This window comes from Ailuropoda melanoleuca, chromosome 3 (genome assembly GCF_002007445.2).
Source record: "Ailuropoda melanoleuca isolate Jingjing chromosome 3, ASM200744v2, whole genome shotgun sequence".
Taxonomy (NCBI): domain Eukaryota; kingdom Metazoa; phylum Chordata; class Mammalia; order Carnivora; family Ursidae; genus Ailuropoda; species Ailuropoda melanoleuca.
In genome coordinates this window covers 3310783-3324868 of record NC_048220.1, presented here as the reverse complement: position 1 = coordinate 3324868, position 14086 = coordinate 3310783, and the positions used below count along the sequence as shown (strand labels likewise).

General features: G+C 55.1%; 1 protein-coding gene across 1 annotated transcript in view; it reads right to left on the bottom strand.

Annotated features, from left to right (window-relative positions):
- GFPT2 (glutamine-fructose-6-phosphate transaminase 2) overlaps window positions 1-4973 on the bottom strand; it is a 41046-nt gene extending 36073 nt beyond the window's left edge. The window contains exon 1 of the mRNA XM_002927786.3: window positions 4683-4973. Within this exon, the coding sequence (XP_002927832.1) occupies window positions 4683-4689 (7 nt within the window). The 5' untranslated portion in view covers window positions 4690-4973. The remainder of the gene's footprint in view (window positions 1-4682) is intronic.
- Between the last annotated feature and the right edge of the window lie 9113 nt (window positions 4974-14086).

The window sequence follows — 14086 nt, the reverse complement described above, 5'->3', positions numbered from 1 at the left end:
CTTCCAGCGCTGAACCCCTCTCCAGCTGGTCTCTGTGAAGCCCTCTGTCTGAGAGTGCCCATGGGAGTCCTGCAGGCAGGATGTGAGCGGCGTGTGGGAACTGCTAGGACTGGCTCCCAAGAGCCAACCACATGCCTCTCCTCAATTCCACACACAGGGACCTCACATGGACGACCTCAAATTAGCCACGGTGAGCCACTTGTCAAACACTTATCTGCACATCCCCAAGCAGGGGCTCTGTTTTGCAAGGATCCTGTGGCTTGGAGAGGTAGCAAAGCAAGTGACCTGACCCCAGAGTCCGTGCCCCATCAACTCCAGCTTAGCCCCTTCTGAGGCATCCGTTCATGAACTGAACAGGGAGGAAAAGGATATCAAATAGGATGGGGTTCCCAGAGCTGGAAGGAGTCTGGGACAAAATGGTGAGTTCTCCTCCATGTCATGTAATCTTCCTGGATGGCTGTTTACTCAGCTGAAATGAGAGACAAGCCCCTAAGCACGTAATAAGCTCTTGTGAAGACCACTAGGCAAGCAAATATACTATGTGTGTGTGGGGCGGGGTGGTCACTCTTGATTCTGGGGGAATAAAACCTTGCCTGCTTCTTGCAGGGAAGAAATGAGCAGGAAGGGTATGTATATGCATGGAGGGCAAGACGGAGTGAGAGCCATATTTATATGACATAAGACCTGACTTCTAGAAAAACTGTGAAAAATATTTGGTCCAACTGGGTATGTGACACCATGCCGGTGAAGGATGAAATCTTTAACTGATGCCTACATTCGCCTTCTTGACTATGGTGGGTCCAGTCTGCAAGTTCTGGGACCAGGGGACTTGGGTGTGTGTGTTGGGCATAGAGGGGATACTGGTAGCCTTCTGGTCAATATCCTTTTTTTTTTTTTTTAAAGATTTTATTTATTTATTCAACAGGAGATAGAGACAGCCAGCGAGAGAGGGAACAGAAGCAGGGGGATGGGAGAGGAAGAAGCAGGCTCATAGCGGAAGAGCCTGATGTGGGGCTCGATCCCATAACGCCAGGATCACGCCCTGAGCCGAAGGCAGACGCTTAACCGCTGTGCCACCCAGGCGCCCCTGGTCAATATCCTTATGGCCATGTCTTGGACATCTGGGATTAGCAACACTGGGCTATTCTTGGGGAAGGTGCCTAAAAGCAAGAACCCAACTGCAGCAGGATAGATAACAGCCCTCAAAGATATCAGGTCCTAATCCCTAGAATCTGTAAAAATATTTATATGGAAAAAGGTCTTTATAGATGCAATTAAATGAAAAATCTGGAGATGAGAGATTCTCCTGGATTATCCAGGTGGGCACTGGATGCAATCAGAAGTGTAATAAAAGGGAGGCAGAGGGAGATTTGACATGGAAGAGGGGAAGGTGATGGCCCACAGAGGCACAGACTGGAATAAGGAGACAAAAGCCAAGGGAAGGATCGGATTCTGCCCTAGAGCATCCAGAGAAAGTGGGGCCCTTCTGACACCTTGATTTTGGCCCAGCAGAACTGACTTTTGGACTTCTGGTCTCCAAAACTGCAAGAAAATAAATTCGTGTTGTATTACAGCAGCAAGTCTGTGGCAATTTGTTATAGGGGCCGACAGACACTAATACACCAACTAAGACAAAAGATAATGAATTCAAAGTGAGGGCTTTCGCTTCTAGCAAAAACTAAGAATTCGATAATTCTCCATAGCCAATCCCCCCCCAATAAGTTACTAAATGAAGTAGTAAAGGATAGGGAAGCTTTAAGAATTCACGGACCGGAAGTGCAATCCTTTTTGCCCAGTGCCCACGCATGCGTGGTCCCTGTTACCATGATCTTGTACATCCTGTGTCTTCAGCTTGGCGCACCTGTCCCCTCCCTTCTCTCTGTGGGGCTCCTACTTGAGGCCAGGCTCCTGTGGCACTCTTCCCGGCAAAGTCAGGGCTCCCCGCCTCCACTACTCTGGGGTCTCAGGTTCAGACTACATGTAGGCCATTAGGTAATATCAGTGAGTGAGGTCCCTGAACGGGATCATCCTAGGGGCCATGGTGCACTGTTCAGATAGATACACTCGGGGTTGCTCATCTTCCGATTTTTTTCAAGAGAAGTCGAAAATCCTACCTACTAATGGGAAATCTCCCAATTGTGTCATTTGGTGGGTGTAAGAAATAGTTTGAGCCCTGAACAGAAAGACAGGTGCCCACTGGCCTGGCACAGGTCCCGAGGTCCACCCCGTCTGGAGCGTTTACCTAATGAGTTATCTCACCCCTGCCTGGTGACCACTTCTGTGCCCCTCTCTAACTACTGGCCCCTTCTCTGAGGGCAAGATCCGTGGCCCCAGGGCGTGGAAAACACAGGCCCTCTCCAGGAGCAGTCAATCACTAGTGAGTGAAGAAGGAAGGAGAGGAGGAAAGCGAAGACGAGGGGGGGCAAGAGCCAATCTGAACCTGGTCATTATTAGCAACTGCTGACCCCTATAGGAACTCAGCCCTGGAGATACGACCTCTGAGGAGGCTTCCAAGTGGCAGATCGCAGTGGGGCCACAGTCGTTTTAGACAACTCCTCAGACACAGGGGTGCACAGACCTCTTTGGACCTCAGTGTCCCCACACGGAAAGCAATGAGGCTAAGTGGCTTATTCCAGGAGCATCTCCGCAATTTTTGACGTATCGTTATACCAAGTATGCAATCATTTCCTTAACATTTTTCTATAAAGTTGACTAAGTTTTTGAAAGCCGAAATAAACGCACTGCAAAAGGACACAACCATAAAAGGAAAACCAGTATCACTTGCCATACATATACAGGCCATCATCCAGAAACTGCCCCCCGCCCCAGAACAACGTGTTTAATTCTAGCCAGCTGCTGCTGTGAGGTTTGGGCTTGGGACAGCTTCCTCTGTGCAAGGGGTGCCTGGCAAGTATAGGAGAGCTGTAAAAGACACATTATCACCCAGCCGAGACTTTCTCCTGGCTACTTGAAAAGGAAATAACTTTCCCATGTGGGAATTCCACGCAGCTCCCTGCCTTCACTGAGGCCTGCAGGGTGGGACCCACCAGTGGGGACCCTTGATGTGAGGACATAGGTAGTTACAGCCCAAAGCTCATCCTTTCCTTAGGGGACAAAACACGTGGGGACCCTTAAGACAGCAGAACAAAACCCCACATTGGGAGAGTCTGAGCTCAGTCTAGGCTCAAAGCACCAGGGAGAAAGCTGAATGCAGGTAGGAAGCAGTTAGGAAGGCTAGGATGTGGGGGTGGGGGTGCGGTGCGGGAGGGCATCTGAGAGGGGGAAGGAGGGAGGCTGCCAGTGCCAGAGGGGCAGACCCTTCCAGAGCAAGGGTCTTGGTCCGCCCACTAGTCTGGCTCTAAGGCCTCCCATTAGGGGCCTTGAATGTCACACTGAGGGGTTTAGAACCCAAAGTGCTTCTGGCAAAACTGCCACCTTGGCCTGGTCTCTCTGCCCAGAAACACCCACAGGCAGCCCTATACATTGTTCATGATGCTTCGCAGCCCTGAGATTTTTGCTGAAGGTTCAGGAATTTAAATTGATGCCTGCTTGGGCTGGGGGAGGCTGCATCCCAAAGCAGGCTGCAGCTCTTTGGTCAGACGTTCTTTTTCACTTTCAGGAGCGGCTGGCCTCAGAAACAAGGCCTGTACAGATCTTGGCCCAGGGCTGGCCGCTGGCACATCCCACCCTACAGCCCTCGGCGAAGTCAGACAGAGGCCTTTCATGGCTTCAAAAGTTCCACCAGGTCCTCCAGCCACAGGAGGCTGGAATGGGTAACTGAATCCTACTCAAGGAAAAAAAAAAGGCACAGTGACCTTTTGTCCCAGCAGAAGTTCCCGGCCCTCTCCCCAGCCAGCGGAGGCAGCCCAGCCAGGAGAGTAAGGAATTGCAGATGTGCGCGCAAGGCCGCGGCCGCCCTCCCCACGGCCCAGCAGCCTCCCCGGACAGCACCGAGTCGCCGCGGTATTCAGGACGCCCGAGCCCAGCCCTGCTCCCTATCCCGGATTCCTTCTCCCAGCTTCGGCTCGAGGCTTGGCGGTCGATGCTGCCTCTTTCCCAAACGTCGCCGAGAGCTCTTTCAGCAAAGAGGCGGCAACACAGAATCAACCCTTCCAGGGACAAGAGGTTCATTTTGGGACGCGAGGAGATCACACAGGCCCTTCCCGAGCGCACGAGGGCTGCTCCCGACGCCACCGGGGCGAACCCGGCGGGCTGCCGGGAGGGTGCATGTGGGGTCGCCTCTCCGCGGTGGGCGCCGTGGGCTGAAAGCTGGGCTGGGCACCCCGCACCCGACATGCGTGAGCTTGCGCGTGGCCGCCTTTGTGGGCGACTTGGGGGCGCTTTTCGTACCGGACATTGGGGGGGAGTGCGGATACTTCTGTATTGTGAAGGTCCAGGCCCGGGACAGAACCAATTCTGTCTCCTCTGTTCGGGGGCCGGGCGGGTCGCCCTCACCAAGTCCGAGACCGGGGTTGGGCACCCTCCTCTCCCACACCTCCCTGGAACAGCCCCTCGGGCAGGGGGGTCAGGATGAGGCAGGCCCGGCGGGTGAAAGCCCCTAGTTCTAGGAAGGGGGCAGATCGATGCCCCCATCCCGCGCCAGCTCCGGGTCCCCGGCGCCCCGTTCTCGGGCCCAGGCGCCGAGAGGCTGGGGGCCCGGAACGCGCGCCCACCACGCTCACCGCACATCCTGGCTGCTGCTTTCGCCCTTCGCGGCTCGGGGACTCTGCACGCTCTGGACACTCGGAATTCCGTGTGCGCCTGGCGCTCCGCGGGCCTCGGCTCCCGCCGCCCGGCCTCCGGCCCTTTTAGCTCGGAGCCCTCCGCCAGAGGCGGGGCCGGGGCGGGGCTCCTCCCGCCTGCCCGCTCCCCATTGGTCCCCGGTTGTCGTGACAACGGCGGGGACTGGGCCCCCAGGAGCCAGGGAACTGGGTGAGGGGCGGCTCCCCGCTCCCCTGGCTCGTGGGCGTCAGGTCCAGGAGATGGCTTGGAGGCTGCAGACCTTCTGAGGTCAGATCCAGACTCAACGCGGTCTAGGCGTGGGCCTTTAGGCGGGGCACTGAGTGGCTCGGTGCTTCAGTTCCCCCGTCTGTGAAATGGGATGACAGTGGAAGCTCCCTACCCCGGCCGGGGGTGAGGATTAAGACAGCGTAAGGCCCAGGGCACAACGTCGGGCATGGTGCACGCCTTCCCCCCCGTGCCCCTCTGTGTGCCATGCTCCTCCAAGGGTGCACGGGAGGCCTTCAAGCCTGCTCCCCTCCCTGTGAGGACGGAACTCTAGAGCCTCACGGATAGATGACAAAACTGGGGCCCCTCCGAGGTGGAAAGGGGCTTTGCCCAAACGCGGCGGCCAGAGCTGGCAAACTCTGGCAGTGGCAGAGTTCGAAGCCAGGATTTACTGGAGAGCTGGGACTCGAAGGCGGGGATTCCCCAGGTCGTGAGCGGAGCTGGGGCGACCCGGAGAGCCGCCCCCGCCCTGAGCCTCTCTGGCCCGCCTGTCCTCAGCGTCCTGGCCCGCGCCAGCCAGGGGCTTCTCCGCCCGCCCGCCGGCCCGGAGCCCGAACCCGGCCCCGCCGTGAGTCACTGGGACCCGCGTTCCTCCGCCCTGGTTCCTGGCTGTCTCCTCCCTCCCACTGCGCTTCGGGCCTCGGTCTCCCGAGGAAGGTCACGAGAACTGGCCCAACATTTGCGTACTTTGAAGCCATCTGGTGTTTTTTATTTTACTTAGAAAAAAAATCTTCAAATTCTAAACAGATCCTTTCCCAGTCGTGTTAGAGAACAAAACGCAGCTTTTTGCGTCCTGTCTGGGGCATTTTCCCTGATGTAATCTCTAGCTTCACCGCGGCTCTGCAGGTCTTACGGGGAGGGGGTGTTTGCTTTACCCATTTGCCCGTTGAGGATACTGAGGCTCAGAGACAGTAAGGAAGGGGTTTGGTTGAGTCATCCTGCTGGGAAAGAGTGCAGCCCATTCCGGAGCCGCTGTATCTGCCTCTCACCCTTCACTGGGCAGGATTGCTTTCATGTCTGTCCTTCCTTCCTTCCTTCCTTCCTTCCTTCCTTCCTTCCTTCCTCCCTCCCTCCCTCCCTCCCTCCCTCATTCCTAAACAGCTGCTTCACACCTGTCCTGACGCTTAAGGGACTTCAGGATCAGGGAGAATAATCCCATAATCCCGCCGGGCCCTTAGGTGGCCCTTACGGAGTGGTGGGAGGCAGACAATAATCCACTGTCACACAGAAAGCGAGAAAATTCCATATGGGGTTTGGATACCATGAGGCGGGTGGGGTGGGTTGATGGGGAGCGTGCCAGGCTCTGCCTGGGCCTGGGCTGGGGCTGGAGTTGGTGCAGGTCAGTGTAGAGTCAGGGCAGGTGGCCAGAGGAAGTTAGCAGACTTGAGAAGGGAGGTTCAGGCATGTGCGAGGGTCCCACTGCTGAGGACCTGAGTTCTACCCCAGACCAACCTCCGCCCTGTGTAACTGAGGTGAGAAGAGCAGGGTGTCATCAGGCCCTCTCCCAGCACCAAGACCCCAGGAGCCTTGGGGTCCTACCAGGGTCCAGATCTGCCTCCCATCCTCCTTGGGCATTCACAGCTCCCCAGTGGGGAGTGGCATGGATCCTAGGACCCCTGTGGAGGTATCAGCATCTGGGTTAGCATGATACCCCCTGCTTTGGAGACAAGTGATGTGGCCTGGGCCTAGCCACCTAGCCATTAGATCCCCCTGACCCTGGCATTGGTGCAGGGGTCAGCATGTGGCCCATGCTGGGCTCTTGACAACCTGTTCAGGGACAGGGGGAAATCAGAAAATAGGAGCTTCAGGGGCGCCTGGGTGGCACAGCGGTTAGGCGTCTGCCTTCGGCTCAGGGCGTGATCCCGGCGTTGTGGGATCGAGCCCCTCATCAGGCTCTTCTGCAATGAGCCTGTTTCTTCCTCTCCCACTCCCCCTGCTTGTGTTCCTTCTCTTGCAGGCTGTCTCTATCTCTGTCGAATAAATAAATAAAATCTTAAAAAAAAAAAAGAAAAAAAAAGAAAAAAGAAAATAGGAGCTTCTTCCCTGCCTGGTGGCACAGCTGGCTGGAGGGTAGACTGGTGATGCTGGGGACCCTCTTGTCCACTTTGGGGTGGGGTGGGGAAGGGATGTCTGAGAGTGAGGCAATCCAGAGCAAAACAGATCTCTAGGATGCAGAGGGATGCATGTTTTTTGGAGCCCCTGGATTTAGCTGGGGCTGAAGGCAGATTTGTCCCTGGAATTCTCAGTATCAAGGCTCAGTAAGTTCCCATCTTCCCTTGAGGCACTCTGAAGTGACTTCTGACATTGACAACGGAATAAATTCCTGAATCCTTCCACCTGTGAGAACTGTGATCTGAGGTTCATGGGAGCAGTTAGGCAGCTGGTGACCCCAGCTGCTGGTTAGAGCCCCTTCCAGCCCGGGGGCCTTATCAGGGACCTGGCCTGGTGCAACCCGGGAAAGCCCTGGGATTTGGTAAGATTAAGCAATCTGCCCAAAGTCGCCCAGCTCGGAAGTAGGCGGCTGGTCTGAACAGGAGGTGCAGACTTAGCCCCCATCAGAGGAAGGAGGATGGGATACCAGGCATAGACTCCTCCCCCCGCCTCGTCCTGTCCCTGTGCTCCCGGGACACTGAGCCTGAGTGGCTGGGGCCGAAGCCCACAGGGCCTGGCTGATCCCCATGCATGGCCCTGGCCCCACTTTCCAGGAACGACATTGACCCCTCTGGCCCGCGGAGTGGGACCACGTGCTAGGATGGCAAAGAGCTGCCACGGACACGGCTCCTTCACCTGCACTGTGTTTTCAAACCTTAAGTCAACTTACATCATTGGGGATTTGTTCATTGACTGGTTTCTCCCAAACACCCTGGAGATCCGCTTCCTCCTCCCACGCAGTCCACTAAAACCACATGACTGGCCTGGTAGACGTGGAATGTGCCTGCTATCCTCTGGCCACGGGCCCTGTTCAGCGGCTTTTTTCTGTAACATTTCCAGTGGGGCCTGGGGAGGCTTGTGGGATGCATGGTATGATGAGGGCTGCCCTCTAACTCCCATGGGAACTCCAGCCCCTGCTGGGCTTTCAACAGCTCTCGTGTTGTCATCAGGGTCCTCACCACCAGTCTCCACTTACCCCAGCTGGGCTGTGGCCGCTGGGTGACCTGTAGTCACCTGTTCCTCCTGGTCTTCTTGTTCCTCCTTGTTCCAGAAATGCCAGCAGACCTCGGTGTCAGCTCCTCAAGCCCAGAGAGACCCAGCCCAGCCCAGAGCTGTGACGTGCATGGTTTCCCAGGCTTCAGTGGAGGGTCCAGGGAGCTGGGGGTGCAGGGGGCTGAGGCCTACAGCTGGAGCTCTAAGTTGGATCACTCCAAACAGGGGGGTGGGGGAGCACAAGATTCTAAGGGGACTTGAGTGGTGCCCAGGGCAGCAGACAGGGTTCAGGGAACTCAGGTCAGAAACCCCTGGGTATGGCAACCTGAGTGGAGATCCTTGCCCCAGGGTAGCTGGTCCGCAGCTGAGACCTGTGGTGGGAGCACAAAGCAGCACGAGGCACAAGGCCAGACCTGGGCTTGGGGCAGGAAGCCACCTCCCCACACTCTTCCCTCCTCCCCTCTATGGGGTTGGGGATGAAGGTGGGGTCGTCTGCAAAAGGCACAGGGCTTGGGAGGGTCTGAGAGACTGGCCTCGGACCAGGGTTCAAGAACAGCCAGAAATGGAGAGCTGGATGGGAAACTGAGGCAGGAATTCTCCCAGAGTGAAGGTCTGGAGGGATTAAGGCCTCAGGAGCTTGGCTGGGGCATGGGAGAGGGGGAGGGTTGTGCAGTGAAGTTTTGGCTGCCAGATGGCTGCACCCCACTCCCACCCCCCAACCCAGCACTGGGGCAAGAGAGCCCCCCACCCCCGCCATCCCTTCTAACTTTCCTGAGGAGTTCCTTGGAGCCACGGATGTGTCGTACCTTCTTTCTCTCTCCTGCAGGGACCAAGGAAGAGTTTGCCACAAGCCTCAACTCCTGTATTCTTCATGACTGTAAGTTAATTAAAAAAAAAAAGAAAACTAGGGCGAATTATAAATCTTTATAACTTTTTTTTTCTGGAAGAGATACCTATTCATTTTAGGAAATAAAGAATTAAAACATTTTTAAGGGTTAATTGTGTCAGCTTTTTACGACCCCTAAAACATTATTCTTTGCAATGGTAGTCATGATTTTCTTTTAAAAAAGGATTTATTTACTTACTTTAGAGAAAGAGCATGAGTGGGAGGGGCAGAGGGAGAGGAAGAGAGAGAATCTCAAGCAGACTCCCCACTGAGCGTGGTGCCTGACTCGGGGCTCGATCCCACGACTCCTGGGATCATGACCTGAGCTGGAACCAAGAGTCTGATGCTCAACTGACCGAGCCACCAGGCGCCCCTGGTGGTCATTATTTAAACAATAATGCGGTTGTACCACAAATACTGCTTTTTAGCCAAAGTTTGACTTCTGATTAGAAAGAATTTCAAATCGGGGCGCCTGGGTGGCTCAGTCGGTTAAGCGTCTTCATTTGGCTCAGGTCACATTTCTGGGGTCCTGGGATCCAGCCCGGGAGTCTGCTTCTTCCTCTGCCCCTCCGCCTTCTTGTGCTCTCTTGCTGGCTCTCTCTTTCAAATAAATAAATACATCTTTAAAGAAAGAAAGAAAGAAAGAATTTCAAATGGTGCTGTGAAGCCGAGATCTGGCCCAGGAATGCCAGGGCTGCCAGTCCCCCTCTGGGGCCATGGCACCCAGGAACAGCTGGGCCCTGCCCAGCCAGGAGAGGGGGGGGGTCCGTGTGGGTGAGCAGAAATCGGGGATTGCATGCATTGGCTGTTGGACATGGGTGAGTGGAGAGCAGCGGGGTACCCTGGGGGCTCTCTGGCCAAGACGCAGGTGCTGGTTGTGGTAAGCAGTGCATTATTTCAGGCTCCAATATTTCAGGCAAGCGTCTCCTCTGGGACAGAAAGGCACCAGACCCCCTCTTTACCCCTCCCCTGGCTCTGTGCCCTGGGAGACTGGCCTTCGGGGGGTCCCAGGCCCGCTGGCTTCTGGTTGGCCCTGGTCGGTAGGAGGTCTGGGGAGGGAAGGGGTGCGGTCAGGAGAGAACTCTCCACCCTGGGGCCTCAGGTTCGGTCTGGTGGCCTCTCCCACCCTGCCCTGTCTGGGTCTCTGAGCGGTCATGCTCCGGCTGAGCACCCCTGCAGCTGGCCTGGCCCTGCTGGTTGCCGTAACCCCCCTGCACGCTCCCTTCAGGAAATGCTCTGTCATGCTGTCTGAGGGTGTAACCCAAGGTGACTAGCCGTCTGACTTTTCCTGGGCCTGTCCCGGGTTTAGGATCGAGCTTCTCACATCCCCGGGAACCCCTCGCTCCTGGGCAAACTGGGGCAGCTGCTCACTCTGGCTGCCCCTGATTTCGGTGCAGACTGTGCTACTGCGTTCTTGCTTTCTCACTCTCTTGTCTGCTGAGACGAGATTAAGACGGCCCCGTCTATGTCCTGGGCCGCCAGCTGCTCTGACCAATGAGAAGAGCCGGCAATTCTGACCATTCTGATTGCCCGGAGCTGAGCGTGGCTGTGTCCTCAGAGAGGGCTTGCCCTCCACGTCCTCCCTGTCCTCCCTCCTAGGCTGGGTGCGGCCTTGCGTGCTGGCCCGGCCCCGTGGGCAGCTAAGTCGACTGCACCACGGCTGATGTCCCGCAGGCTCTGGGGCTGGGTGGAGGAGGGGCTTTCCGAGTGTGGTGGCCCATGTCCCCTCCAAGTCGTCCAGGCTAGCAGTGGCATTTGGCTATGATTCTTGGAGCCTAGGGCAGGGACAGAGGGGGAAGGTTTGGGGTCCAGGACTCTTCCAGTCCCCCTCCATCAGACAGAAGGGGTGCTTCTGGGTGGCCCATGCAGATAAGGCAGTGGAGGGCATCCCATTCAAGGGTCCGTCTCAGAGCAAGGGATCTGGACCTGAGAGCAAACCTGAAGCCATTCTTGCCTCCTGTGCGGCCGGTTTTCATGTTGGTTGAGGCGGTGGGGACCTGAGAACCTTCTGGACCCTGCTGGGGCAGGAAGGAGGCTTCGGGAGGGTTTGCCTAGGTCTTCACTAGGCACACAGGTGGCCATGACTTCTGGGGTGACCTATGGGCAGATGGGACATTTGGGCCTGTTTTCCTCCCCCTCTGGAGAAAACACCCTCAATTCCTCTGGGGAACCACCCCTTCTCTCCTCTCAGCCTGCTGGGTGCTGGGTCCCGGGTGGCTGGCTTCTCTCCCAGCTGCTGTGGCGGGCGCCTGGCCCAGGCTTAGTTCATGAGGGCACCACCCTCGGAACACAGGGGCTGGGTCTGCGCTGGCCAAGGACCTAAATCGGACCGACGGGAACCAGTGCGTGTCGTCCCGGAGGAGGATTGCAGGACCCATCGGAAAAAAGGAGTTTTCTGTCCAGTGAAGTCACTTAGGAATTAGGATATAGGACTGGGGTGTTGCTTTCGCCAGCTTGACCGCAGTGGGGAGAATTCAAGAGTGTAGATAAACCAGAGGAAAGCAGATCCACGTTGGCTCCGGCCCTGCCTGAAGCATGCTGGCCTGAGCTTCTCCGCATTCTGTCCTTGCTGCGGTGGAGGCCCTGGCTTACCTGGTGAGGTTGACCCTTGCCCTCAGGGACTGATGCACTGTTTGTCCCCCCCCCCTGCCCCCGTCCCTGCCTCTCTGCTCTTGGCTGTGGTTGAGGGCTTCCAAGAGGCCTGCCCAGTCCCTGAGCTGGAGGTCTTGACCTTCCTTTGTAGTGCCCTGTGGAGGTGGGTCCTTCCTGGGACAGGGTCCTCCAAGCACTGGTCTCTGTGACTTCTCCTGGGAGGCAGGCAGCACCATGTCTATGACCTGAGAGAGGATCATTGCCCTAACTTGGACTTTCCAGAGGAGTGTGGGGAGGTAGGGGGTCTCACAGCCACAGCTGACGGGGCTTCCCCATTCTGCGGGACATGTGAAGGTCTTACACATCTTCTGGAATAACTGGATCTGTCCACAAAAGCCATCTTTCTTTTCTTGTCAATGGCAACCAGAGCGTGTAGTTTTCAACTTCCTTAGAAATATTATCTTTAGAAAATCTTTGTGATCTTGGCAAGTATGTAAACACACACACACATACACTTTTTGTTGTGTTTTGAAAAATTTCAAAAAATAGTCAAATGAACCCCCACGTACTCCTTACCCAGAGTCAACAATTATTCACGTGTAACTGATTTTGTCTCAACTATCTCTCCAGCTTTTGTTTTGTTGGAATAAATCTTGAGATGACTCGATTCCTTAATAATGCATGATGTGTAAGCCTCTTAAGACTGTAATACTGGTGTCACACCAAACAAAAGTAATAGTAATATATTAATGTTCTCTAACACTCCCCTCATCTTTAATTATTGATCTACACAGGAGTATATTCAATATGCCTTGATTGTCTCAAAAATGTCTTTTTATAGTTCGTCGGTTTATTCTTTATTTTTATTTTTTGGCTTGTGGGTTTAAATCAGGATACCGGCAGCGTTTACCCATTGCCTTTGGCTGGTATGTCTCTAAGACTTTTAAATTTAGAATCCGTCAAAACATAGGCAACCTCCCTCCTCCACATGCGGTGGTCTGATATTAGCAAGTGTTTTTACACCCTGTAAGGCTCCGGGCCGGCAGGAGGCTGTGTGCGGACCACGTGCTGCTGGTAAAGCAGCAGCCCCAGGGCCCGGAGCAGGAGGGAGGGGTGGAGACCAGAAAGCAGGCCTCTGGCCCAGGGCTGGGCTGGTCAGGTTTGCACTCTGACTTTCTGCAGCCTTGGGGTATATGGCCTTGAGCAACGCATTCTCCTCTCCCAGAAAAAGGAGGGGAGCAGGCAATCATTTAGTGTCTGGGAAAGCATCAATGAGTTCAACCTTCCAGAGACAAATGTGGCGATACGTATCAACAGGGGCCTGGTTTCGTGAAGTGTGAAACATTCGCACCAGGAAATTCCGTGCCACTCAGAGACTTGGGGGAGGCACAGGGTGTGAGAGGCTGTGTTATTTGGTAGGAAAAAGGGGCTCCAAAGGTGCTGTGTGGCGTCTACTCATTGCATTTGGTTTTATATGCAACAGCTTTGTTGAGATAGAATCCACATACCATATAATTCAGCCATTTACAGCGCTCAAGTCAACGGCTTTAAGTCTATTCTCAGAGTTGTACAGCTATCACCACAATCAGAGGATATTTTCTTTTTCTTTCTTTCTTTCTTTCTTTCTTTCTTTCTTTCTTTCTTTCTTTCTTTCTTTCTCTTTCTTTCTTCCTTTCTTCCTTCCTTCCTTTCTTTCTTTCAATGTTTTATTTGTTTATTTATCAGAGAGAGAGAGAGAGAACACAAGCAGGGGGCGGGCAGAGGGACAAGCAGACTCCCTGCTGAGCAAGGAGCCCGATGCAGGACTCGATCCCAGGACCCTGCGATCATGACCTGAGCCGAAGGCAGACGTTTAACTGACTGAGCCACCCAGGCATCCCAGTTCTATCATCATCTTCCCATAAAAATAGAAATCAAGAGCCTCCAAGCCTGGCAGGGAAGGTTTCTTGTCCAAAAGGCATTCATGCTCCTGAGAAGCAGAGGGGCCCACCCCAGCCCAGGGAGAGCAAGGAGGGCCTCCTGTCCTGTGTGCAAAGTGACCGGTGGCAGGCCTGGGACTCAGGTCCCAGCCAGCCCCGTGAGGCCAAGGGCTATGGGGGCACATGCAGGGCTGGCCTCTTGGCACAGCCTGCCTGGCTGGCCTGCTCCTTGGCCGAGAAGCCAGGGCAGGGAGAACAAGGCAGTCTGTGTCCTCTAGAGATGCAAATTGTCCCACGTCACGAAGCTGAGCAATCTCAGTCTATGGAGTGAAATACTTTGGATATTCTCGCGGGTCTGCAGATGTCGGAGAGCAAAACTAACCAAAAATAGGCCAACATCCAGACTCTCAGCCCTCCAGCCTGGTGTGTCCGTGTGCATAGATGGGGTCATGGCAGGGATACTGATAACGCCCAAACACAGAACCTTTTCTGGAAGGGATATGCTAACCCTGTCTTGACTCCCGCCAACCCTAAACAC